The 25,021-nt window shown below is 44.2% G+C and overlaps 1 protein-coding gene across 1 annotated transcript in view; it reads right to left on the bottom strand.

Annotated features, from left to right (window-relative positions):
• The window catches only part of PAPPA (pappalysin 1), a 455,318-nt gene that overhangs the window by 275,814 nt on the left and 154,483 nt on the right, over nucleotides 1–25,021 (bottom strand). Inside the window, exon 3 of the mRNA XM_040405874.1 lies at nucleotides 6,863–7,008. Within this exon, the coding sequence (XP_040261808.1) occupies nucleotides 6,863–7,008 (146 nt within the window). The remainder of the gene's footprint in view (nucleotides 1–6,862; nucleotides 7,009–25,021) is intronic.

The raw sequence follows: 25,021 nt of genomic DNA, 5'->3' as shown, positions 1-25,021 counted from the left end.
CGAAGATGTAGAATATAGTGCTATATATTCGTAATCGCGAATATTCTAGATTTCTTTTTCATTAGTAACCCCTTCTTGCTTGTGGGCCAATGAGGAGGCTGCAATGTCTTTGTCTGAGCTTAGCAACATCCCTAGCAACCAATAGGAAAGTTGCCTACCCTTTAGTATATAAGTACCTCCCCAGCAGCCATTTTCTGCAGGTCTGAGAGAGAGAGCAGTGTCATTGCTGTGTTCTGTGCTTTCATCTGGATCCTATTCCTTATCCAATTACATTAGATAGTTAGTTAGCTCATATATATAATACAGATAGTTAGTGTAAGATAGTCAGTGTAGGTTAGATAGTGATATAGTGTAGCTGATAGGTTCCAGTGCAGGGTGTTAGGTAGTGTGATAGGAATTATTGTTTCTCTGCTGTCCATACATACATGTTACAGACATAGTGCTGTGATATCACAACAATACTTAGTGCTTGTCACGGAACCATGAACCAGACGTACAACAAGAGATAAGTGAAAATAAGAAGGCTTTATTGAAAATAAAGCTGTAAAGCAAAAGTCCAAACGGATGGTGAAACCGAGCAGAGTCTTTGCGGAGCCAGAGGTCAGGAACCAGAAGGGTAGTCAGACGAAGCCAGGATCAGGAACCAGCAGGGTAGTCAGACGAAGCCAGGATCAGGAACCAGCAGGGTAGTCAGACGAAGCCAGGATCAGGAACCAGAAGCAGCAGCAGTCTTAGAAGCATGTGAACACAAGAGGACCAAGCAAGGAACTGAAGCCACAGACCTCCTATATATATGAGCTAGGCATCCAGCTCCTCCCAGGGGAAGGAGGAGCCGCAGGGTGGAAGGCTACAAGAAACCCAGAAACCAAGATGGCCGCCAGCACATGTCAAACGAAGGAGAGCAGCAAGCAGGTAAGACCATGACAGTACCTCCCCCTCAAGGGCCCCTCCTCCGCGGAGCACAAAACGGTTTCTGAGGGAAGCGTGCGTGGAAGGCTCGGAGCAAGGCAGGAGCATGGACATCTGCGGAGGGAACCCAGGAACGCTCCTCTGGACCATAACCACGCCAATGGACCAAAAACTGCAACCGACCGCGGACCAGGCGTGAGTCCAGGATATTGCTCACCTCATATTCCTCACGATTGCCCACTTGGACCGGACGAGGCCGAGGAACCGAGGAAGTGAAACGATTACACACCAGTGGCTTCAACAGGGAGACATGAAACACGTTGGAGATCCGCATGCCAGGAGGAAGCGCAAGGGCATAGGCTACCGGGTTTACCCTGCGAAGCACTCGGAAGGGACCAACAAAGCGAGGAGCCAGCTTGGGAGTGGGCACTCGAAGGTTGAGGTTGCGGGTGGACAACCATACACGGTCTCCGACCTGGTAGGAAGGAGCAGGCGCTCGTCTGCGATCAGCCTGGAGTCTCTGGCGCTGCGCAGAGACCTCAAGGGACTTCTGGATCTGTACCCAAGAAGCACGTAGGACGGAAAGGTGATCCTCCACAGCCGGAATATCCTGGGGAGAGAATACCTCCGGTAACACGGCAGGTTGGAACCCATAATTGGCCATGAAGGGAGACGTCCCAGAGGAAGAGTTCACCGCCGTGTTCCTGGCAAACTCAGCCCAAGGCAGGAGGTCAACCCAATTGTCTTGGTGATCGGAGACATAGCAACGAAGGAATTGCTCCAAGGCCTGATTGGATCGTTCTGCGGCCCCATTGGACTGAGGGTGGTAGGCCGAGGAGAAGGAGAGATGAATCCCCAACTGGGAGCAAAAGGCGCGCCAGAACCTGGACACAAACTGACTCCCCCGATCCGACACAATCTCATTAGGCAAACCGTGCAACCGGAAGACCTCCCTGGCAAAAATCGTGGCCAACTCTTGTGCAGAGGGTAACTTCTTGAGAGGAACACAGTGGCACATTTTGGAAAACCGATCCACAATCATGAGAATGACCGTATGGCCTCGGGATGCAGGGAGGTCCACAATGAAATCCATCCCCAGGTGTGACCATGGGCGCTCCCCGGTGGCTATGGGTTGCAGAAGGCCCAACGGAAGGTGCCGAGGGGACTTACTCTGGGCACAAACGGAGCATGCCGCTACATATGCGCCGATGTCGGAACGTAGGGAAGGCCACCAGAACAGACGTGAAACAGCCCAGGACAGCTGATTCTTTCCAGGATGCCCCGCGGTCTTGGAGTTATGGTAGGTTCGCAACAACCGAGTGCGCAACTCCTCAGGCACAAAACATCTGCCGTTGGGTCTCCCAGAGGGAGCACCAGATTGAGCCGCCAAAATCTGCTCACCCAGGGGAGAGGTCAGGCTGGTGCGAATGGCGGCCAGGATCTGATTCGGAGGTATGACCGAAGTCGGAATCGACTCCTCCCTGGACAGCTCGGAGTACTGCCGTGATAGGGCATCCGCCCTGATGTTCTTGGAACCGGGTAGGTAGGAGACCACGTAATTAAAACGTGACAAGAACAGAGCCCATCTGGCCTGACGTGGTGTCAATCTCTTGGCCTCAGAAAGGTAGGTCAGATTCTTGTGGTCCGTCAGGATGAGAACCGGAACCACCGAACCCTCGAGCAAGTGCCTCCATTCTTTAAGGGCCTGCACGATGGCCAATAACTCCCTGTCACCAATCTGATAGTTGCACTCCGCGGAAGACAGTTTCCGGGAGTAAAACCCACAAGGAAGCAGAGGACCCTCTGGTGTTCTACGCTGAGACAGAAGGGCGCCTACTCCCGTCTCAGACGCGTCCACCTCGAGGACAAAGGGCAACCCAGGGTTGGGATGCGACAGAATCGGAGCCGACACAAAGGCGGACTTTAGGGCCTCAAAAGCTCGGATGGCCTCGAGCGGCCAGACCTGGGAATTACTGCCCTTCCTGGTCAGATCCGTGAGAGGCTTGGCCAGCATGGAAAAGTCCCTGATGAACTTCCGATAATAATTGGCGAAGCCCAAAAAGCGCTGCAGGGAACGAAGACCACTGGGCTGGGGCCACTGTAAGACAGCCGAAACCTTCTCAGGATCCATGGAGAACCCCTCAGCGGAAATGATGTAACCTAAGAAGGTTACCTGGGATCGGTGAAATTCGCATTTCTCAAGCTTACCGAACAGCTTGTTCTCTCGTAACCGTTGCAACACTCGTCTGACATCCAGAATGTGGGCCTCCATGGATTCAGAATATACCAAGATGTCATCCAAATAGACTACCACACACTGCTGCAACAGGTCACGGAAAACATCGTTGATGAATTCCTGAAAGACTGCGGGCGCATTGCACAACCCAAAGGGCATAACCAAGGATTCGTAATGACCGGTCCTGGTGTTAAACGCGGTCTTCCACTCATCGCCCGCCTTGATCCTTACCAGGTTATATGCCGCCCTCAGGTCGAGTTTGGTAAAGACCGTGGCCCCTTTAAGGCGATCGAACAGCTCGGAAATCAAGGGTATCGGGTAAGCGTTCTTGATCGTGATGCGATTGAGACCCCTGTAATCGATGCAAGGCCTCAACTCACCGCCCTTCTTTTTCACAAAGAAAAATCCAGCCCCTGCCGGGGACGAAGATTTGCGAATGTGTCCGCGTGAAAGCGCCTCCCTCACGTACTCCTCCATGGCCTCATTCTCCGCTACCGACAGTGGATAGACTTTGCCACGAGGAGGAACGGCACCAGATTGTAACTCTATGGCACAATCGTATGGGCGGTGCGGAGGTAGGGCAACCGCGCGCACCTTATCGAATACATCCCGGTACTCCTCGTATTCAGGAGGCAACAGAGAGTCCGAGGAAGTACACAGCAACTTGACAGACCCATGGATGCAACTAGCCCCACACTGCGGTGACCACGAGAGGATCTCGACCGATCTCCAATCGAAAGTCGGATTATGCTTCTGGAGCCAGGGGTACCCCAAGACCACCGAGTAGTGTGGAGACGAAATAACCTGGAGGCAGACCGACTCTCTGTGAACGGCACCAATGGCTATCCCCACTGGAAGGGTCTCATGAGTCACGTGTGGCGGCAGAAGGGGTCTGCCGTCTATCGCCTCAAGAGCCAGTGGGGAACCTCGAGCCTGCAGAGGAATGGAATTGGCGGCAGCGAACACACTATCAATGAACAAACCACCAGCACCAGAGTCCACCAACGCCTGGGTCGTCACCGAGCCCCCGACCCAGGAGAGGACAACAGTGATCAGTGGTTTGTCAACACGGGAAACCGGGGACGAGAAGACTCCACCCAAGATCTGCCCCCGACAGGATCTCAGGGTACGAGCGTCTCCCGGACGGTTCGGACATGCCAACCGAAAATGCCCACCGAGACCACAGTACATGCATCGGCCCTCGCGTCTCCGGAGTGCCCTCTCCCCCTCGGACAGGCGAGCAAACCCCAGCTGCATGGGTTCACCCCCAGACAAGTCATCCCCAGGAGGCGTGGGAGGAGAGGGAGGCACGGGTGGGACAGCAAACGTAGGCACCAATCTGTTAGAAGACCTCCGCAGGTTCTCCTTAAAGGAAGGTCTCTCCCTGAGTCTGGTGTCAATCAAAATCAGGAAAGAAATAAGAGACTCGAGCTCAACTGGTAGGTCCTTAGCTGCAACCTCATCCTTCAAGGCATCCGAGAGACCATGAGAGAAAGCAGCGACCAGAGCCTCATTATTCCAGCCCACCTCTGCTGCCAGGGTACGAAACTCAATGGCGTATTCAGCTACGGATCGTGAACCCTGTCTGATGGACATAAGGAGCTTCGCAGCAGAGGCAGCACGAGCCGGCACATCGAATACCTTCCGAAGAGAAGCAACAAAACCGGAAAACTCGGCAACCACCGGATTGTTGTTCTCCCATAAAGGGCTGGCCCAGGCCAAAGCCTTGTCCGAGAGCAGCGAGATCAAGAAGCCCACCTTTGATCTCTCAGTAGGAAAGGCATGTGGCAGCAACTCGAAATAAATGCCCACCTGGTTAAGGAAACCTCGGCACTGAGTTGGCTCTCCCCCAAAGCGCTGTGGAAGAGGGGCAGAACCGGTCATACCCCGAAACACCGCAGGCGCAACAACAGGTGTCGGGGTAGACTCTGGCGCAACAACCGGAGCGGCAGTAGGAGCGAGCCCAGGAGCGACAACCGACCCATCGGCAACGGGAGCGAAATGAGCCGTGCGTTCAAGCAGGGTTTGCAACGCCACAGCGAACCGACCCAACAGGTGATCCTGCCGATCAAGTCTGGCAACCAGCGTGGGTAGCGAGGATGGCCCTGTACCGTCAGAATTCATGGCTTGGTCCTAATGTCACGGAACCATGAACCAGACGTACAACAAGAGATAAGTGAAAATAAGAAGGCTTTATTGAAAATAAAGCTGTAAAGCAAAAGTCCAAACGGATGGTGAAACCGAGCAGAGTCTTTGCGGAGCCAGAGGTCAGGAACCAGAAGGGTAGTCAGACGAAGCCAGGATCAGGAACCAGCAGGGTAGTCAGACGAAGCCAGGATCAGGAACCAGCAGGGTAGTCAGACGAAGCCAGGATCAGGAACCAGAAGCAGCAGCAGTCTTAGAAGCATGTGAACACAAGAGGACCAAGCAAGGAACTGAAGCCACAGACCTCCTATATATATGAGCTAGGCATCCAGCTCCTCCCAGGGGAAGGAGGAGCCGCAGGGTGGAAGGCTACAAGAAACCCAGAAACCAAGATGGCCGCCAGCACATGTCAAACGAAGGAGAGCAGCAAGCAGGTAAGACCATGACAGTGCTCCAATCAGTAATATCTTCTCAGACCTGATAAAATGTGAAGTTGCATGTATTATACAAAAAATATGCGCATCATTAGTGCCGATTTGCGCAATTGCAAAAATAATGACTGGAGATCACAAATTCTAGAATTCACGAATTTATTGCGAATATTATGCAAAGAAAAATGCAGAATATCGCGAAAACAAATATTGCCTATGCCGCTCATTACTACCAACTACCTTGCTATAATGTAAAGTAGTCCAAGATGATGTCACCAGATTTAACAAGCTCATTTGAGTGTACCTCCTCTCCTACTGTTGTTGAAATGTAAAACTGCTCAAAACAAAGTGCATATGGAGTTAGCTATAGGCTATGAGGCTATAATTCCATACGGAAACTGTTCCTAGAAGACTGGCCCTCACTCACTGCAGAAGCAGGAAGACTTCACTTTGTACTGAGCATCAGCATGGGAGGAGGTGCACTGAAAGGCACAGTGGTGGTGATTGAGTTTAGCTCCTTGATACACAGGGCTCATGAGCTCTCTCACTTTCAGAAATGCCTATTTTACTATTAGGCAGGAGAACTTTAAAAAATAAGAGTACAGAAATCTTAACCTAGGATTTCAACGTCAGTACACCAGGCTATTTAATAATGATCTGGTGACAGATCCTTTTTAATTACTATGCAATGAGGAAACTGTGCATTGAGATTAAAACACCATGCTACACTGTCACATATGCAGGGCAAGTAGTGATGATAGTGCAAATGCATTTGTCTAAATGTAACATGGTCAATGTATAGTTCACTTAAAAAAAAAGAAGAAATAATATGACATCATACAATCAAGATTAGAGTGAGAAGAACGAACAGAGCCAAAGTGCCCTTTTACGCTAACACTCGGGAGCAAATCTATGCTAGATATATAGGTGGTCACCGGGGTAGAAAGGAACAATCTGCATGTCTCATAAAGCAGGATAATTAATTTTGGACATTTTTAAGAAGGCCTTGTTGTGTATTTATAAAATCAGATGTCTATCATTTTCAGATAATAAAATAAAATGATTAAATGAACATATATATATATATATATATATATATATATATATATATAAAATAAAATAAAAAATAAATATAACATACCAAGATGAGTAAGAACTTCTTTATCCCATGGCCATGTGGCAACCCCAGCCAGCTCCTCTTCTGATGAGTTTGCAAAGAATATGTTGAGCTGAGTTGATCCAGTCACATTCAGTCGATGCTTCAGCTCATTCAAATCTAAGTAAGCCCTGCAATATAAGCATTTTTATGATGTTATGGACCTCTCTACAAATTTTTAATGTGACAGTGATAATGATAATGATAATTAAATGATCTCTTGTAAGAAAACTTGCTCATTGACTTGAAGGTCATTATTATCATTACTCAAGCATTCACATCAAAGGGATTACTGTCAAGTGCTAAGATCAAATATCTTCCATCTGACTCAAATCTAAAGAGGTTCCTACCACCAACTCTCTCAGCAATGTTGAAACACAATGTCAAAATCCATATATCAAGAAGCGAGGATCACACTAGGTCATTAAGGTAATATGTACAATATAGGTAAAATAATGGAAAGTAGCACTTGAAGAAAAAAAAATTAAAATGTAAAAACATATACAAAACATATTAATACTTTCGTACTCTTGTAATACTACAGAGTATTGTGAGTTACAGATGGAACAATTATTATTTGACACTTAACATTCAAATACACTATTTAAAGTGTTAAGTGTCAAGTTAATGTTTGCTACATCTATAATTAACTTCACCCATAAACTGCTGTGCGTTCCAGCTGGAGGCACTATGAACACAATATGACAAGATGACTAGACTCTTTGACTTATTGTGGAGTCTCATTTCACCAGGCTTATTATTTTTGTATAGTGACACACGTCGATATTATACAACTTAAAGAGGACCTTTCACTGATTATTACACTATGAACTAACTATACAGACATGGAGAGCGGCGCCCGGGGATCTCCCTGCACTTACTATTATCCCTGGGCGCCGCTCCTTTCTCCCGTTATGTCCTCCGGTATCTCCGTTCCCTAAGTTATAGTAGGCGGAGATTCCAGTCACTAAGTTATGGTAGGCGGAGTCTGCCCTTGTTCTTCTGTAGCGCTGGCCAATCGCATTGCAGAGCTCACAGCCTGGGAGAAAATAACCTCCCGGCTGTGAGCTCTGCGCTGCGATTGGCCAGCGCTAGAGCAGAACAATGGCAAATTTCGCCTACCATAACTTAGTGACTGGAATCTCCGCCTACTATAACTTAGTGAGCGGAGATACCGGAGGGCATAGCGGGAGAACGGAGCGGCACCCCGGGATAATAGTAAGTGCAGTGAGATCCCCGGGCGCCGCTCTTCATGTCTGTATAGTTAGTTCATAGTGTAATAATCGGTGAAAGGTCCTCTTTAAGTTTTTTTTTTATTGAGTTAACCAGTTGTTCCAATCAGTATCTTTATCTGTTGGCCAAAGATTCACAAAGAGAAACTCTCACTCTGGAGAACCTGTCATGTCCTGTATTACTAAGATGACCACTGATTTGAATAGGTGCTACATAATGCCCTGAAACATAATATTTTTTTTCTAGGACCATTGCTTCTAAGACAGAATACCTGCAAAATTCAATGGGCCACATTTACTAATATGAGTGCACCTATACTCTGGAGTAAACTGGGCAAAAATGGGGTGCAATTTGGTGGATCTAGGTGTCGAGAAATAATCAGTGTCTAGTCTTTGGGGAGTGGCTTCACAGAAAGTGATGTGGCCTAATATGTGACATTTTGTGCGAAAATTTATCCCAATTTTGGCATAAAATTTTGTCTCAAAGTAAGTCAACCAATTAATGGTGTAGATTTAGGATGGATTCACACTTCAGTTATTTGATCAGTTATTTGATCAGCTATTCTGAGCCAAAACCAATAGTGAAGCCTACAAACAGATAAGGTATAATGGAAAGATCTGCACCTGTTCGGTGTTTTTGGCCCACACCTGGTTTTAGCTCACAATAACTGAAGGAAATAACTGACCAAATAACAGTGTGAACATACATATCTAGCAATGCACTACATTTATCATTCAGCCTGAGCCACTGGGATGAATCTAGTCCACAGCTAGACAACTTAAGTCTACACCAAATACCGACTTATTATCTTTTTGTCATGGGTTGTCATTAATTCTATCAGAATATAAATCCTTTGACCTCGGTGTAAAATTAGAGGCACAAACTGATGTACATATTTGACATCTGCATGATATGGATCACAAATATACTTAGTGCATATAGTCTTATTAAAATTACTGTTCCCTTAAGACAAATATTATGGCTTTTAATAAGGTATTGGTTAACTTCAGCCAAAACAATTTTCCCTGGCTTCTCAATCTGCAATTTACTAGAATAATAAATAAGATGCATAAAATACATGATGGGATCGCAGAGCATTGAAAGGGACATTAAATACCAAACTCAGCACCACTTTCATCCAGGTCACATGTCTGGTATTCCAGCCTAGCTCAAATGAGAGGCCATCTATCCAACAGCTAAAGCTTGGCTGAAACTTTGTCAGGCAATAGGAAGATGATCACAAGCACACCAGCAAATATACAACACAATGGCTGAAGGTGTTGTGAACTGGCAGTGAATGTTGATCCACTGTGCCAACCAACCAGTTTGACTTTGGGCTGGTGCTGAGAGCACTATCATGGGAGTTCCCTGGTATTCACTCTTTAACCCCTATAGCGGGATGTGGTCTTCTTTGCAGGGGAGCTACTAGGATGCTACCTTTTGGAATAGTCCCGGTGTGGTTGGCTGCTGACCCAGGGGGATCAGACACACTGGTGAAAAGGACCTAGGGAACAGGAAATACATGTAGACAGGAAACAGGCAGAATTCAGGGCTGACAGTTTAAGAAAATCTGTGAAACAATCCAAAGGTCAGCGCGGGTAGCACAGGATCAGTGTGGTGAACAGGCGCAGGTAGGGTAGCAGAGGATCATAAACCAGGAAACAGGCAGAAGTCGGTACACTGAAAGACAATGGATATAGTTCTTTACAAGCTCTAGCAAGCTTGACAGACATAACAAGATTCGTAGAGACCAAATTGCTCAGGCCAGGAGGTCCGCAGCACGGCTATATAGCAGAAGCTGATTAGCAATTGGGAACAACCCCCAGGCAGTTCACAAAGGAACAGGAGGTTAACCCTTGCACTATTGCAACAGAGGAGATATACATAAACAATGGCCCAGTTCACACACAAGAAACATGGACAGTGGTGGCCATGAACCTCCACTGTAACATGTAGCAATGGCCCAGCCAAAGTTCAGACCTCAACCCAATTAAAATAGTGTGGCGAGACGAGTGGGTTGAAATTCATCTAGAAGAATGTGAGAGATTGATCTACAGAAAACAATGACTTCACATTATTGCTTGTTCATCTGAGGATGTATTTATCTAATTTTAAGACCTGCTGAGGATCAGGTTATTTTTTTGGATGTTCTGATACATAAAGCCATAGAATTTAAAGGAGGTGTACTTTGTTTTTCTCATGACTAAACATGATCTGTAGCAAATCTGTCCCATGTGGATGTATCATAAAGAGGTGGTCTAAAGATGACAAACTTGTCTATATCTTTTTATAAATACAAAAGCAAATATGCCACCATCACATGTCCTATATTAGCCAATAAAAGTTTGCAGGTCCTTCCGTCTTAGCCTTACCGACATACACACAGTCACATGATCGTTATTGGCCAATAGAAGCCTGCAGGTTCTTCATTCTTATCATCACTGACATACATACACTTTTACACCTGGCTTCCATAACAACGCAGCCATTTTTCCTTACTGTTAGGCCTCATGCACACAGCCGCCTTCCGCGGTCCGTGGTAACCTGGCCGGGATTCCTTCTGACAGCAGGAGCGCACGGCGTCATTGGTTGCTATGACGCCGTGCGCTTCATGCCGCCGGTGCTGTACAGTGATACACTCGTATAGATCATACGAGTGTATCACTGTACAGCATGAAGCGCACGGCGTCATAGCAACCAATGACGCCATGCGCTCCTGCTGTCACTGTTATGAGGGCACTGTGCATGTCACTGTTATGAGGGCACTGTGCATGTCACTGTTATGAGGGCACTGTGCATGTCACTGTTATGAGGGCACTGTGCATGTCACTGTAATGAGGGCACTGTGCATGTCACTGTTATGAGGGTACTGTGCATGTCACTGTTATGAGGGTACTGTGCATGTCACTGTTATGAGTGTACTGTGCATGTCGCTGTTATGAGGGTACTGTGCATGTCACTGTTATGAGGGTACTGTGCATGTGGCGTTATGAGGGTACAGCAGTGGCATGATGGCGGCGGTGGCATGATGGAGGAAGCAGCAGCTGTACAGAACATGATGGCTTGAAGGTCGCAGCAGTGGCATAATGGTAGCCACAACAGCATGCCCCAATTAACCAGGCTTGGTTCATTTTGATAAAAGTGATGTTGTGCCCCTTGTGTCGCTGAAAACCCTCTCCAAGAAGACACTGGAGGCTGGGCAACAACGAAGAAAGAGAGCATGCTGTGCCATTTCAGGCCACTGATCACCTATGTGCGGGTTTAATTACATTTAATAACCCCCCCCCCCCCCCCCCCCCCCCGGAAAAAAATTTTTTTTTTGTAACTGTGTGTGTTTGGAGATAATAAGCAAATTTAGCCCTAATATTTTGTTCTCAATCACTGATGTATAAGGTTTTTCAAACTAAAACAAAAATAAAATAAAATTAAGTATGTGAGATGACTAGTGAATTCTCACTAGTATTCTGCTAATTATGCTAAGTTGATGGTAGAACACGCGTTGTACAGTTTTCGCTTATTTTACAGCCCCCTTCCGCCCGCAAAAAAGTAGGTAGCTGCTTTTGAGGGTTGCAGCAGCTGTAGTTGTTCTAGGAGGGACAGCCAGCCTCAGCTCCTCTCTTCTCACTCCCTGGCTGACAGCTTTCCTTCTTGTCTATATTCTACACACACAATTCTTCTTTGTAATTCTAGACTTTCCCTTCACTGTCCCTGGCAGTAGAATACAATCTTGATTCATTTCTGACTCTCCCTGACTCCCTAAGATCATTTTTGTGACAGACACTGTAACTGATTGGCTTGTCCACGCTGTCTGTCGACCTAGGAGCCAATCAGGGCAAGCCTCATCCCACTTCCTCTCAGGGTCATGTGAGAACCCTTTTTCTTTGTTCCTAGTGCTTTTTTTCCTACCGACATGTGCATTGAAATGATGTTACGCCCCGTTTGTCTAAACTGAACCGGAAGATATTTAGATTCATCTGCCATCTGAAAATAGCAAAGTTCGGACCAAACCCAGTTTGGTACGAACTAGTTCACTCATCCTTAAAGAGGACCTTTCACCTATTATAACATTGTGAACTAAGTATACAGACATGGAGAGCGGCGCCCGGGGATCTCACTGTACTTACTATTATCCCTGGGCGCCGCTCCGTTCTCCCGCTATGTCCTCCGGTATCTTCGGTCACTAAGTTATGGTAGGCGGAGTCTTCCCTTGTTCTGCTGTAGCGCTGGCCAATCGCATTGCAGGGCTCACAGCCTGGGAGAAAATAACCTCCCAGACTGTGAGCTCTGCGCTGCGATTGGCCAGCGCTACAGCAGAACAAGGGCAGTCTCCGCCTACCATAACTTAGTGACCGAAGATACCAGAGGACATAGCGGGAGAACGGAGCGGCGCCCAGGGATAATAGTAAGTGCAGTGAGATCCCTGGGCGCTGCTCTACATGTCTGTACACTGCGTGCAGAATTATTAGGCAAATGAGTATTTTGACCACATCATCCTCTTTATGCATGTTGTCTTACTCCAAGCTGTATAGGCTCGAAAGCCTACTACCAATTAAGCATATTAGGTGATGTGCATCTCTGTAATGAGAAGGGGTGTGGTCTAATGACATCAACACCCTATATTAGGTGTGCATAATTATTAGGCAACTTCCTTTCCTTTGGCAAAATGGGTCAAAAGAAGGACTTGACAGGCTCAGAAAAGTCAAAAATAGTGAGATATCTTGCAGAGGGATGCAGCACTCTTAAAATTGCAAAGCTTCTGAAGCGTGATCATCGAACAATCAAGCGTTTCATTCAAAATAGTCAACAGGGTCGCAAGAAGCGTGTGGAAAAACCAAGGCGCAAAATAACTGCCCATGAACTGAGAAAAGTCAAGCGTGCAGCTGCCAAGATGCCACTTGCCACCAGTTTGGCCATATTTCAGAGCTGCAACATCACTGGAGTGCCCAAAAGCACAAGGTGTGCAATACTCAGAGACATGGCCAAGGTAAGAAAGGCTGAAAGACGACCACCACTGAACAAGACACACAAGCTGAAACGTCAAGACTGGGCCAAGAAATATCTCAAGACTGATTTTTCTAAGGTTTTATGGACTGATGAAATGAGAGTGAGTCTTGATGGGCCAGATGGATGGGCCCGTAGCTGGATTGGTAAAGGGCAGAGAGCTCCAGTCCGACTCAGACGCCAGCAAGGTGGAGGTGGAGTACTGGTTTGGGCTGGTATCATCAAAGATGAGCTTGTGGGGCCTTTTCGGGTTGAGGATGGAGTCAAGCTCAACTCCCAGTCCTACTGCCAGTTTCTGGAAGACACCTTCTTCAAGCAGTGGTACAGGAAGAAGACTGCATCCTTCAAGAAAAACATGATTTTCATGCAGGACAATGCTCCATCACACGCGTCCAAGTACTCCACAGCGTGGCTGGCAAGAAGGGTATAAAAGAAGAAAATCTAATGACATGGCCTCCTTGTTCACCTGATCTGAACCCCATTGAGAACCTGTGGTCCATCATCAAATGTGAGATTTACAAGGAGGGAAAACAGTACACCTCTCTGAACAGTGTCTGGGAGGCTGTGGTTGCTGCTGCACGCAATGTTGATGGTGAACAGATCAAAACACTGACAGAATCCATGGATGGCAGGCTTTTGAGTGTCCTTGCAAAGAAAGGTGGCTATATTGGTCACTGATTTGTTTTTGTTTTGTTTTTGAATGTCAGAAATGTATATTTGTGAATGTTGAGATGTTATATTGGTTTCACTGGTAAAAATAAATAATTGAAATGGGTATATATTTGTTTTTTGTTAAGTTGCCTAATAATTATGCACAGTAATAGTCACCTGCACACACAGATATCCCCCTAAAATAGCTAAAACTAAAAACAAACTAAAAACTACTTCCAAAAATATTCAGCTTTGATATTAATGAGTTTTTGGGGTTCATTGAGAAATTAATCCTCAAAAATGCAACTTGCCTAATAATTCTGCACTCCCTGTATACTTAGTTCACATTGTCATAATGGGTGAAAGGTCCTCTTTAATGGGAACACTATGGATGTCACTATTATGGGGGTGCTGTGTATGCCACTCTTGTAGGGGTGTTGTGTTTTTCACTCTTATGGGAGCACTGTGGATGGCAGTGTTATGGGGGTGCTGTTGATCTCAGCTGATCTCTATGGCAGGTTATTTCAATGGTGTGGGGTTATCATCATATAAAGAACCCAATCATGCCAATTTTTGCATTTGGTTATCTTTAAGGAGTGGAATGAAAACATGTGCTCTGGAAACTGAGGTTTTGCTTTGGTTTTCTTACTTTGTGGCTTCAATTAAGTTGTTTTCCAAACACAAGTTCACTCATCATTGTAGCAATACAACCTATCTTACACTGATCAGAAACATAAAAATAATTATAACAAAAAGAATCATCTGACTAATAACATGATTCATTTGTATAGACTCTGCTGTAAACTAGTAAAAAACACAAATAGATAATGGCTACAAACAATAAATACATTGAAGCTGTCACCCAGTACAACTAAAACATATTTCCACAAAAAAAGAGCTGAAATGAGAAAAGAGAAGCTAGAAGTAGCATAAGGCTACAAACACTCAAGTAACACCAGATAAACCAACAATGTAACTGCTAGGGTAGCAGGAATGGCCACTGCTGTGAGGCCACCAACTAATGTGATGGTGGCTTCCTTCCACTGGGCAGTCCAATCTTGTGTCATTGTGTAACTGGTGGATCCTATTTTTAACTCAGAAGCAATGTTTCTAAGGAGTATATTTCTGTACTACTGAATGCATTAGAGAATGCAATATTTCTTCCCATGGACTGTCATGAATTCCATGAAAAAGAAAAAATCATCTAGCTTCCATGTAAAATTGGAGGTGTATGGTAGAAGCACACAGACACCATAATCAGCCATAAGGTCCGAGACTATCCATATGCTGCGAGGATAGTGGCAGACCAGAAAGCAACATGCCTCTGTGCACAGCAGAAATATGCTGCCAACTATATTTATGTTATAAATGAATAATATTAATTGTAATCATTTATAATAGGCCCCAGGTACACACAAAATAGACCCCAACTTATTTGATTCCTTTCCTATGGAATGGAACGAGAAACGTGGCATATATTATGCTTCTAAGTGTGACATCCCACATCTGAAGTTTTTTTTTAAAGCAGCTACTGTACGTAAATATAAGTGTTCATGTGCTCTAAGATGCTGATCTTTGCATTTGGTTGTCTTTTAATGAGTGGGATGGAAGTGCAACATCTGAACTGGAAATGAGGTTTTTCTTTTGTTTCCTTACTTTCTTGCTTTAATTAACTTCATTAAACAGAACAATGCCATACGTGATAATAACGCTCTTACTATGAACAATAGGCTGGATGTGCTTTATTAACTTACAGTCTTCATAGTCTGCTATTCTTTGCAATTTGGCATGCAGTAAACTACATAGCATATAAAAAACCCAAATAAATGACTGCAAACCATAGACAAACACAACCCTTAGGCCTCTTTCACACAGGCTAGTTTTCCGCGCGTGAGGTGAACGCATTGCACCCGCACTAAATCCGGACCCATTCATTTCTATGGGGCTGTGCACATGAGCGGTGATTTTCACGCATCACTTGTGCGTTGCGTCAAAATCGCAAAATGCTGTATATTGTGCGTTTTTCACGCAACGCAGGCCCCATGGAAGTCATTGGGGATGCGTGAAAATCGCATGCATCCGCAAGCAAGTGCGGATGCGGTGTGATTTTCACGCATGGTTTATAGGTGACGATCGGGATGGGGACACAATCATTATTATTTTCCCTTATAACATGGTTATAAGGGAAAATAATAGCATTATTAATACAGAATGCTAAGTAAATTAGAGATGGAGGGGTTAAAAAAATAAAAAATTAAACTCACCTCATCCACTTGTTCGCACAGCCCGGCTCGTCTTCTTTCTTCTTCTTTGAAGACCTGGGAGGAAAAGGACCTTTGGTGACATCACTGCGCTTATTTTTTACCCCTCCTTCCCTAATTTACTTAGCATTCTGTATTAAGAATGCAATTATATTCCCTTATAACCATGTTATAAGGGAAAATAATAAAATCTGCACAACACCTAACCCAAACCCGAACTTCTGTGAAGAAGTCCGGGTTCGGGTCTGGGTACCACACATGCCAATTTTTCTCACATGCGTGCAAAACGCATTAAAACACTTTGCACTCGCGTGAAAAAATCACACATTTTCCCGCGACGCACCCGCATCCTATCTGGCCCACACACGCGACGCCCGTGTGAAAGAGGCCTTAGGGTGCGGTCACACTGAGTGTCCGTGATCCGGTAAGGTTGCAGCTGTGCTACACGGTCAAGAACTGCACAGCCAATAAGGCTGCAGCTTCTTTTTATTTACCTAATGAAGAACGCTTGTATAGACAGTCTTTATTGTAAATGGCCAGGTGGCATTGAAGCGGCCATTAACCCGTAGAGGACCTGTGCCGTACATGTACGGCTCAGATGTCCGTGACTTCTGGACCAGCTCTGTACATGATCGGGTGGGTGCAGGAGATGCGCCCGCCTAATCCGCGGCTGGGGTCCGGCAGTCTCTGATAGCCAGACCCCTGCTGCATGCGCCGGAGTCGGTGAAATAACTGATGCCGGCGCATTAACCCTTGATGTACTGTGGTCAGCGCTGACCGCGGCACGTGCAATGTCCTTGAGGGGATTGGAGCTTCCATCAGGTCCCCGCGCTGCTGGACCCGATTCCTTAGGCATCGTGGCTGCCTTCCGGGAGAGCCTGTGAGATCCAGCCCCATGGATCTCACGGGCAAACAGGCTGTAAATGTATTACAGTGTGTAATACACTTACAGCCAATGCATCACAAGACAGAAGTTTGTAAAGGGGATCAAACCCCAAAAGTGGGACAAAAATAAAGTGTGTAAAAAAGTCTAAAAAATAAAGTTTTACAAAAAAATTTAAAGTTTCAAGTAAAAAAACAAAACATCCTTTTCCCAAAATATAGTAATTTTTTTGTAAAGAATAGGGAAAAAGAGAAAAGTAGACAAATAAGGTATTGCCGCGTCCCTATTGACTGGCTCTATAAAAATATCACATTACCTTTTTGATAGCTTGGTGTTGCACTTTTAGTGATGTAAGGTGCCAATTTTATTTTTTTTTTAGCACAGTTTTTATTAAAAAAAATTGACGGTGTTCAAATGAACACCGTCAAAAATTTTTATAAAAACTGTGCTAAAAAAAATAATTTTTTTTTCACCTTACATCACTAAAAGTGCAACACCAAGCTATCAAAAAGGCATATGCCCCTTAGAATAGTACCAATCTAACCGTCACCTCATCCTGAAAAAAATGATACCCTACCTAAGACAATCGCCCAAAAAAATAAAAAAATAGATGTCTCTTTGTTTCAAAAATGCTGTTATTGTGTAAAACAAAAGTATACATATTAGGTATCACCGCGTCCATAACAACCTGCTCTATAAAAATACCACATGACCTAACCTCTCAGGTGAACACTGTAAAAAAATATATATATTAAAATGGTGTTAAAAAGGCAATTTTTTGTCACCTTACATCACAAAAAATGTAATAGCAAACGATCAAAAAGTCATGTACACCATAAAATAGCACCAATAAAACTGTCATCTCATCCTGAAACATAAAAGAGCCCCTACACAAGACAGTCGCCCAAAAAACAAAAAAAAAAACGGCTTTCAAAATGTGGAGACACAAAAAATTTATATTTTTTTTCAAAAATGCTTTATTATGTAAAACTGAAACAAACAAGTCATATTTGGTATTGTCGTGTCCTGCTCTATAAAAATACTACATGATCTAACCTGTCAGATGAATGTTGTAAATATGAAAAAAATAAAAATGATGCCAAAACAGCTATTTTATGTTACCTTGACTCACAAACAAGTGTAATATAGAGCAACCAAAAATCATATGTACCCTAAAATAGTACCAACAAAACTGCCACCTTATCCACTGTTTCCAAATAGGAGTTTCTATTCTAGGGGTGCATCGGGGGGCTTCAAATGGGACATGTTGTAAAAAAAACAGTCCAGCAAAATCTGCCTTCCAAAAACCATATGGCGTTCCTTTCCTTCGGCGCAATGCCGTGTGCCCGTACAGCAGTTTACAACCACATATGGAGTTTTGTTTGGCTGTTAACCCTTGTTTTTTAACTGGAAAAAAATTGATAAAAATGAAAAATCTGCCAAAAAAGTGAAATCTATTTTTCATTAATTCCATTAGAACACCTAAAGGGTTAACAAAGTTTGTAAAATCAGTTTTGTATACCTTGAGGGGTGTATTTTCTAAAATGGGGACACTTTTTTAAAGTTGATACTCTAGGGGTGCATCAGGGGGTCTCCAAATGTGACATGGCAGCTTAAAATTATCCCAATGAAATCTGCTTTCCAAAAACCATATGGTGTTCCTTTCCTTCTGCGCAATACCGTGTGCCCGTACAGCGGTTTACGACCACATATGGGAAGTTTATGTAAACTACAGAATCAGGACAATAAATATTAAGTTTTATTTGGCTGTTAACCCTTGCTTTGTTACTGGAAAAAAATGATTAAAATGGAAAATCTGCCAAAAAAGTGAAATTCTGAAATTTCATCTCCATTTTCCATTAATTCTTGTGGAACACCTAAAGGGTTAACAAAGTTAGTAAAATCTGTTTTGAATACCTTGAAGGGTGTAGATTCTAAAATGGGGTCATTTTTGGATGGTTTCTTTTATGTAAGCCTCACAAAGTGACTTCAGACCTGATCTGGTCCTTAAAAAGTGGGTTTTGGAAATTTTCTGAAAATTTAACTTCAAACGTCCCTCAAAAATCAAAAGACATTCACAAAATGATCCAAACATGTAGTAGACATATGGGTAATCTAAAGTAATAACTATTTTTGGAGGTGTTACTATCTATTACAAAAGTAGAGAAATTGAAATTTGGAAATTTTTCCAAATTTTTAATTTTTTTTATAAATAAAAATAATTTATTTTGACTCAATTTTACCACTGAAGTACAATATGTGACGAGAAAATAATATCAGAATGACTTGAATAAGTAAAAGCGTTTTAAAGTTATCACCACATAAAGTGTGTAACAGGGAGCTGGCAGCGCAATCTCCCTTCGCAGCGCCGCCGGCATTCCAGGGCTGTGAGGATCCGGCCGCGCATCCCTCCTCTGCGTGGCCGGCGTCTTCCGTCCCCTAGACAACAAGGAGTAGGAGAGCTGAGCGCCGATAATGATGATCAGCGCTCGGCTATGTTGGGCTGTGTTATGCGAGTCACGTGACGCTGGCCACGTCATGTGACTCACCAGTCTGGGCTATTTAAACAGGCAGCCTGCTGGCCACAGGTTGCCTGTGATTTGTCTTTCTACCTTCACCAGCCTTCCTATTGTTACCTTGCTATTGTGTTTGGACCTCGGCTTTGTTTCAACCTCGACCTTGTTACCTCCTTGGAATTGATGCGACCTCTCGGCTTCTGACTCCGGTTTGTGTTGACCTTGCTATTGTGTTTTCCCTTGTGTACCTGCGTGACCTCCTGGCTTTGACCTTTGCTTCCCTGACTCTGTTACGTGTTACTCTAGTACTCTTTAGGCCCCTGCACGTATCTGAACTAGGGACCGCCGCCAAGATGTACGCCGTCAGTTAGGACGGGCCGTGCAAGTAGGTAGGGACAGAGGTGCGGGTGGAGATCAGGGCTGCACTCTTCCCACCCCTACGAGACAAAGTGACACATGTCAGATTTGCAAAAAATGGCCTGGTCCTTAAAGTGAAATATGGCAGGGTCCTTAAGGGGTTAACAATGAAGACTGACTATACAGTGTGGTCTTCGTTATGTAAATGAAAGTAAGCTGCAGGCTAATTGGCTGCACAGTTCTTGACCACAGCATGGCCGCAACCTGACCGGATCACAGCCGTTCCGTGTGCCCGTACCTTAATTAGAACTTGTTATCTAAGGGATTCACATTTGTGTAGACTTTTCCATTATTCTGTTCCACCAGATTGTTTAAATAGGTTGTACTCAGTTAGTGCCATTCCATTAGGTTTCTAGTATGTTGGGTGGAAGAAAAAGCCCTGTTCTCCAAAAATACTGAATACAAGATGGAATGGGACTTTCCATATTTTAACAATTCTTCGCATTTTATTATATTAATCACATTCCCTCCTATCCCTTGATTGAACTTGATGGGCATATATCTTATTTTCAAATGTACTAACTAACTATGTGTAACTATGGAACTATGGAGCATTATAGTCAATGGATGATGGATAGAAACCGAAGCTCTGTTTGTGGCCATCATTTGGTGCCTTTAACAAATCTTTATTTTTTTTATTTTTTTTATATTCTTCTGACGAAACAGAGTAGTGGAAGAGTCAATGCAAATGTGAACAATCCCTACCATGTGTCTGAGAAATGGAAAAACAAAACAAACAAAAAAAAAAAGATGAAAAGAGTAGTAGAGAATCCAATTAATGCCAAATAAATAGGTAGTTTAACTACCAGTGTAGCAGGAAAGCAGCTGGTCTACTCAGTAATACACATCTGTGTTCTCCATGTTCAGCATACAGACCCATTGAATTCTATGTCTACTTTACATTTTCTTGGGTGGGGGGGCAGACCATTGGCCTGCTGCACAAAAATGAGAGAATGCATTAGTTTCCTCCATTTTGTAGACAGAATACACTGATTCTATTAATTGTTCTGTGAAAATCACCATCCTTGTGCAGTGTGTATTTTACTTATCGATTGCATAAAAAACTTCAAAAAATTTGGAAAAGGAAAGTTGCCCTTTTTCACAGACACAAGTAATGGATCAGCCAGGGTGAAAAAGTACCGAGATATGTCCTTAAGGGTCCATTCAGATGTCCGTAGGTGTTTTTCAGTCCGCAAATTGCGGATCCATAAAACATGGACACTGCAATATGCGTTCTGCATTTCGCGGACCGCACATCGCCGGCACTATAATAGATAATGCCTTTTCTTGTCCGCAGTTTCGGGAACAGAATTGCAGATCCGGAAGTGACGATAGTGTGCTGTCCGCATCCGTTCTGGCCCCATTGAAAATGAATGGGTCTGCACCCGTTCCGTAAAACTGCAGAACGAATCCGGACCCAAGTTGCGGATGTGTGAATGGACCCTTACTCTGACCTTTTGCAGATGCAAAACTTGGATGCAAAAACAGCCATAGATATGTGAATAAGACCTCACTGAGGTAAGGTGCAGTTAATAATGGCTATGGATGATGAAAGGGGCCTGAAAAAATTTAATGGAGAACTATGGTTGCTTGTTGCACATCATTGTGTACACTATACCTGCATAGTGGTAGCTAGAGATGGCCTTGCGGTTCGCCCGGCGGTCGTTTCGCGGCAAACTTTGCGTGTTCACGATTCGCCGAACATGCGAACACATGGAGAAATTCGCGCCCGCCATATTCTTTTACATTGTGAAGAACTTTGACCCATGACACATCCATCAGGTGGTACAGTACAGCCAATTGAGACATTTCAGCACATGGACACACCCCCTACCTTATAAATAAACCTGATCTGGCCGCAATTTTACATTCAGTTTTTTGCCAGTGTAGGGAGAGGTTGCTGTGTGGAGCAGGGACAGACTGTTAGGGACACCAAACGTTAGCTAATAGGGCCACAAAAGTCATTTTAAGGACTAATATAGGTGTGCTATCTATATGTGTGATACACAGAGGGGTGCAATATACTTTTATCTATATAGTGATCACCTGGAAGTCAGGGGCCTAGGGGCTAGGGGCTTACTAGGGCCATTTTTATATAGGGTAAGATTCCGGACAGGGTCGCTCTTATCAAGGCGGGTGGTCTGTGGTTAGGCTATCAGGTCCAGAATAGCACCCCCCTGTAGGGCAATATCAGGGACAGTTCTTTTCCCACCCTGTCCTTCAATACCACATCATCATCTAGCCCAGGGATGGATCTTTTTTTGCTTTCCCTCCTGAATTCATCGATGTGCACTGGAACCCCCCGGATTGTGGTAGGACATATGGTTTCTGATTTGGTACCGCCGAGCACCTGATTTACTGCCGCCGAGCACTTGTTATTGCCTACCACATCTATGCTTTTTGCTTAACTTTAATAATTTAATAATTTCATTTATTTTTATTTTGAAGAATATCTTTTCCATTCCATGTGCGGCAGTTGTGTGCAGTTCTGTTAGGTATATAGAGGGACAAGCGTTATTGGAACAAATATTTTCTACTGGTGTGATATACCAGTCGTCCCCCAAAAAAACTGATTGAAGCAGGGTGTTATATATCAATATACTCTCTTTATAGTGCATTTGCGAATGCGCGTAGGCGAAAATTATATTGCCGATATTTCGCATTGAAAAAAAAAATTAATGGAGATCGCAAATTTGAATAATAGAAGATAAAAGAGAGATAGGAGGCAGCGCCTCATGTGTGGTGTAGTCTAATAATAGGTAAAAAAGGTAAAGTGGAAACTCTTACCAGAAGATGTTGTGAGGAGTCACAACATCTATATGAAGCTTGTGCTGATTTTCCCGATCAGCGTGCGGGGTGCCTGTGCTGCTGCCTAGGTTCCAGCCCCGTGCCTTGGAAGCATTCGTCGGGGAGAAGTAAGTTGCAGAAGAAGAAAGAAGATGAACCTTTGGATGGCGCTGTCAGCAGGAGTCAGAAGCCGGTAGGTATTGATAACACAATACTTTTTTATTTTTTTTTATTTTTAATTTTTATTTTTTTAGTCAACGCGTTGACTAAAAATAAAAAAGTATTGTGTTATCAATACCTACCGGCTTCTGACTCTTGCTGACAGCGCCATCCAAAGGTTCATCTTCTTTCTTCTTCTGCAAATTTGAATAATACAACTGGTATGTCAGTGTCCATGTTGTGGGACTATTTGTGCACTAGTAATTATTTCTTGGCTGCAAATATGAGCTGAAGGTTTTTAAGGTTCGCCTGCCACTAAAATGAATGGGACCCGCCGCGAACTTGCGGTTCGCGAACATTTGATCGCGATCGCGAACCATCCCGGCAGATGTTCGTTCATGACTAGTGGTAACATCTTTATGGGACAGATTTATGAAGCTTTCTAAAAGAAAGACTGTCTTCATTGACCATGGAAGACCAAAATATGAAAATTAAAGGTGTGTTGTAAGAAGGTCAGTTTTTCATGTGCTGTGATGTCATCATTATATGTTTGTACATTTTGTATAATTTATATACTTGTATAATTTTATTTGCTTTAACTCGACTGTGTTATGCAGCAAATGTGAATCCACTGAACATATCCGCTGTCACTTGGCACTACTGTCATATTTAAGTTGCACTCCTAGTCTTCACCCTTTAACACCTGTACAGTGATCTGGGCTCCACTGCAGGGGAACAACCAAGCCACTACCTCTTGTAGTAGTCTGTGTTCATGTGACTTGATCTACGGAGGACAAGAGACACCTGTGCAGAACACCAAAGGATCAGGCAAACCATAGTCAGTGAGGCTGAGGTCAGGGCATGCAGGGTTCATGCAATCTGATAAACAGGTCACGGTGGACAGCACAGAGTTAGTACAGAGATTAGGTCAGGCAGCGAAAAGTAAATATCCAGGAAATAGGCAGAAGTCAGTACATGGGTAAATGGCCAGAATATGGTGCATCTCTGCAGGAATCCACAGCTTTTACGTGTCTTAAGTACCCCAAGGTGGTTAAGTAGGGTGCATACAATGAACTTTAAGAGCCAGATGGCACACGTGAATGTGCCCTAAAGGCACATGCGTTAGCCTGTGTGGGTATCAGGAGAGGAGTGCTGGCAGCTCTGAGCATTGGCCATATCCACTGGAGGGAGTGGAGCAGTGAAACAGTGGACCTGGACTGCTGCCATAACACATTGACTAGATTATCCTTGCTCTGTGACATCACTGTGCGAATCAATAATAGTATAAGCTGCAACATGTAGATTATCTCTGTACAGTAACATCACTGAGCACATGACTGCTCTGCTGTAACTTCGTAAAATATTCTCAAACACCAGCTGTATAATCTCTATGGTGTTATATCACTGTGTGCTCTACATGGTAACATAACATTGTGCATTATTCCATTTCATAGTCCTTCTCTCCCATAGTCCTGAGACCAAATAATAGTCAAATATACATGCATAAACACACATATAATGTCATATATACCTTACATTAATGCACGGTATTAGGGCTCATGCACACGACCGTATGTATTTTGCGGTCCGCAAAAAATGGATCTACAAAAAATACGGATGACATCCGTGTGCATTCCATATTTTGCGGAATGGAACAGCTGGCCCATCATAGAACTGTACTGTCCTTGTCCCTAATGCGGACAATAATAGGACTGGAAATACGGAAACGGAATGCACACAGAGTGCCACCCATTGAAGTGAATGGTTCCGCATACGGTCATCAAAAAACAACGGAACGGAAACAGAAAGAAAATACGTATGTGTGCAAGAGGCCTTAACAGTTTACACTGCCTTAGGTGCTGAGGCTGATTATGTGCCAATTTAGCTAATTTGCGACAACATTTTTGCTATATTATAAATAAACAGCATTGCAATGAAAAAATAAAAACATAAAAACATTACACATGGTCTTCAAAATATCACTTTCAATAGATTAATACTGTTTGCAAAATGTCAAACCAAAACTGTAATGACCGGCGTCATGCACAGGGAGGGAAAAGGGAAAGCCCTGCCCAAGGGAGAGGGTAAGGTGGTGACCCCTGACTCACCTTGCGGCTGGCACCTGACTGCCCTGACGTCCCTAGACGGGTTCCTCACCCGTGCGGCGATCACGTGCCTAAACCCTGGCTTTCCCTAAAATGAGCCATAGATAGTGAACGGGCCGGTGGGATCGCTA

This window comes from Bufo bufo, chromosome 8 (assembly GCF_905171765.1).
Source record: "Bufo bufo chromosome 8, aBufBuf1.1, whole genome shotgun sequence".
NCBI classification, from domain to species: Eukaryota; Metazoa; Chordata; class Amphibia; order Anura; family Bufonidae; genus Bufo; species Bufo bufo.
Note: the sequence above shows the minus strand (reverse complement) of the source record. Positions and strands in the feature narration are given on the sequence as shown.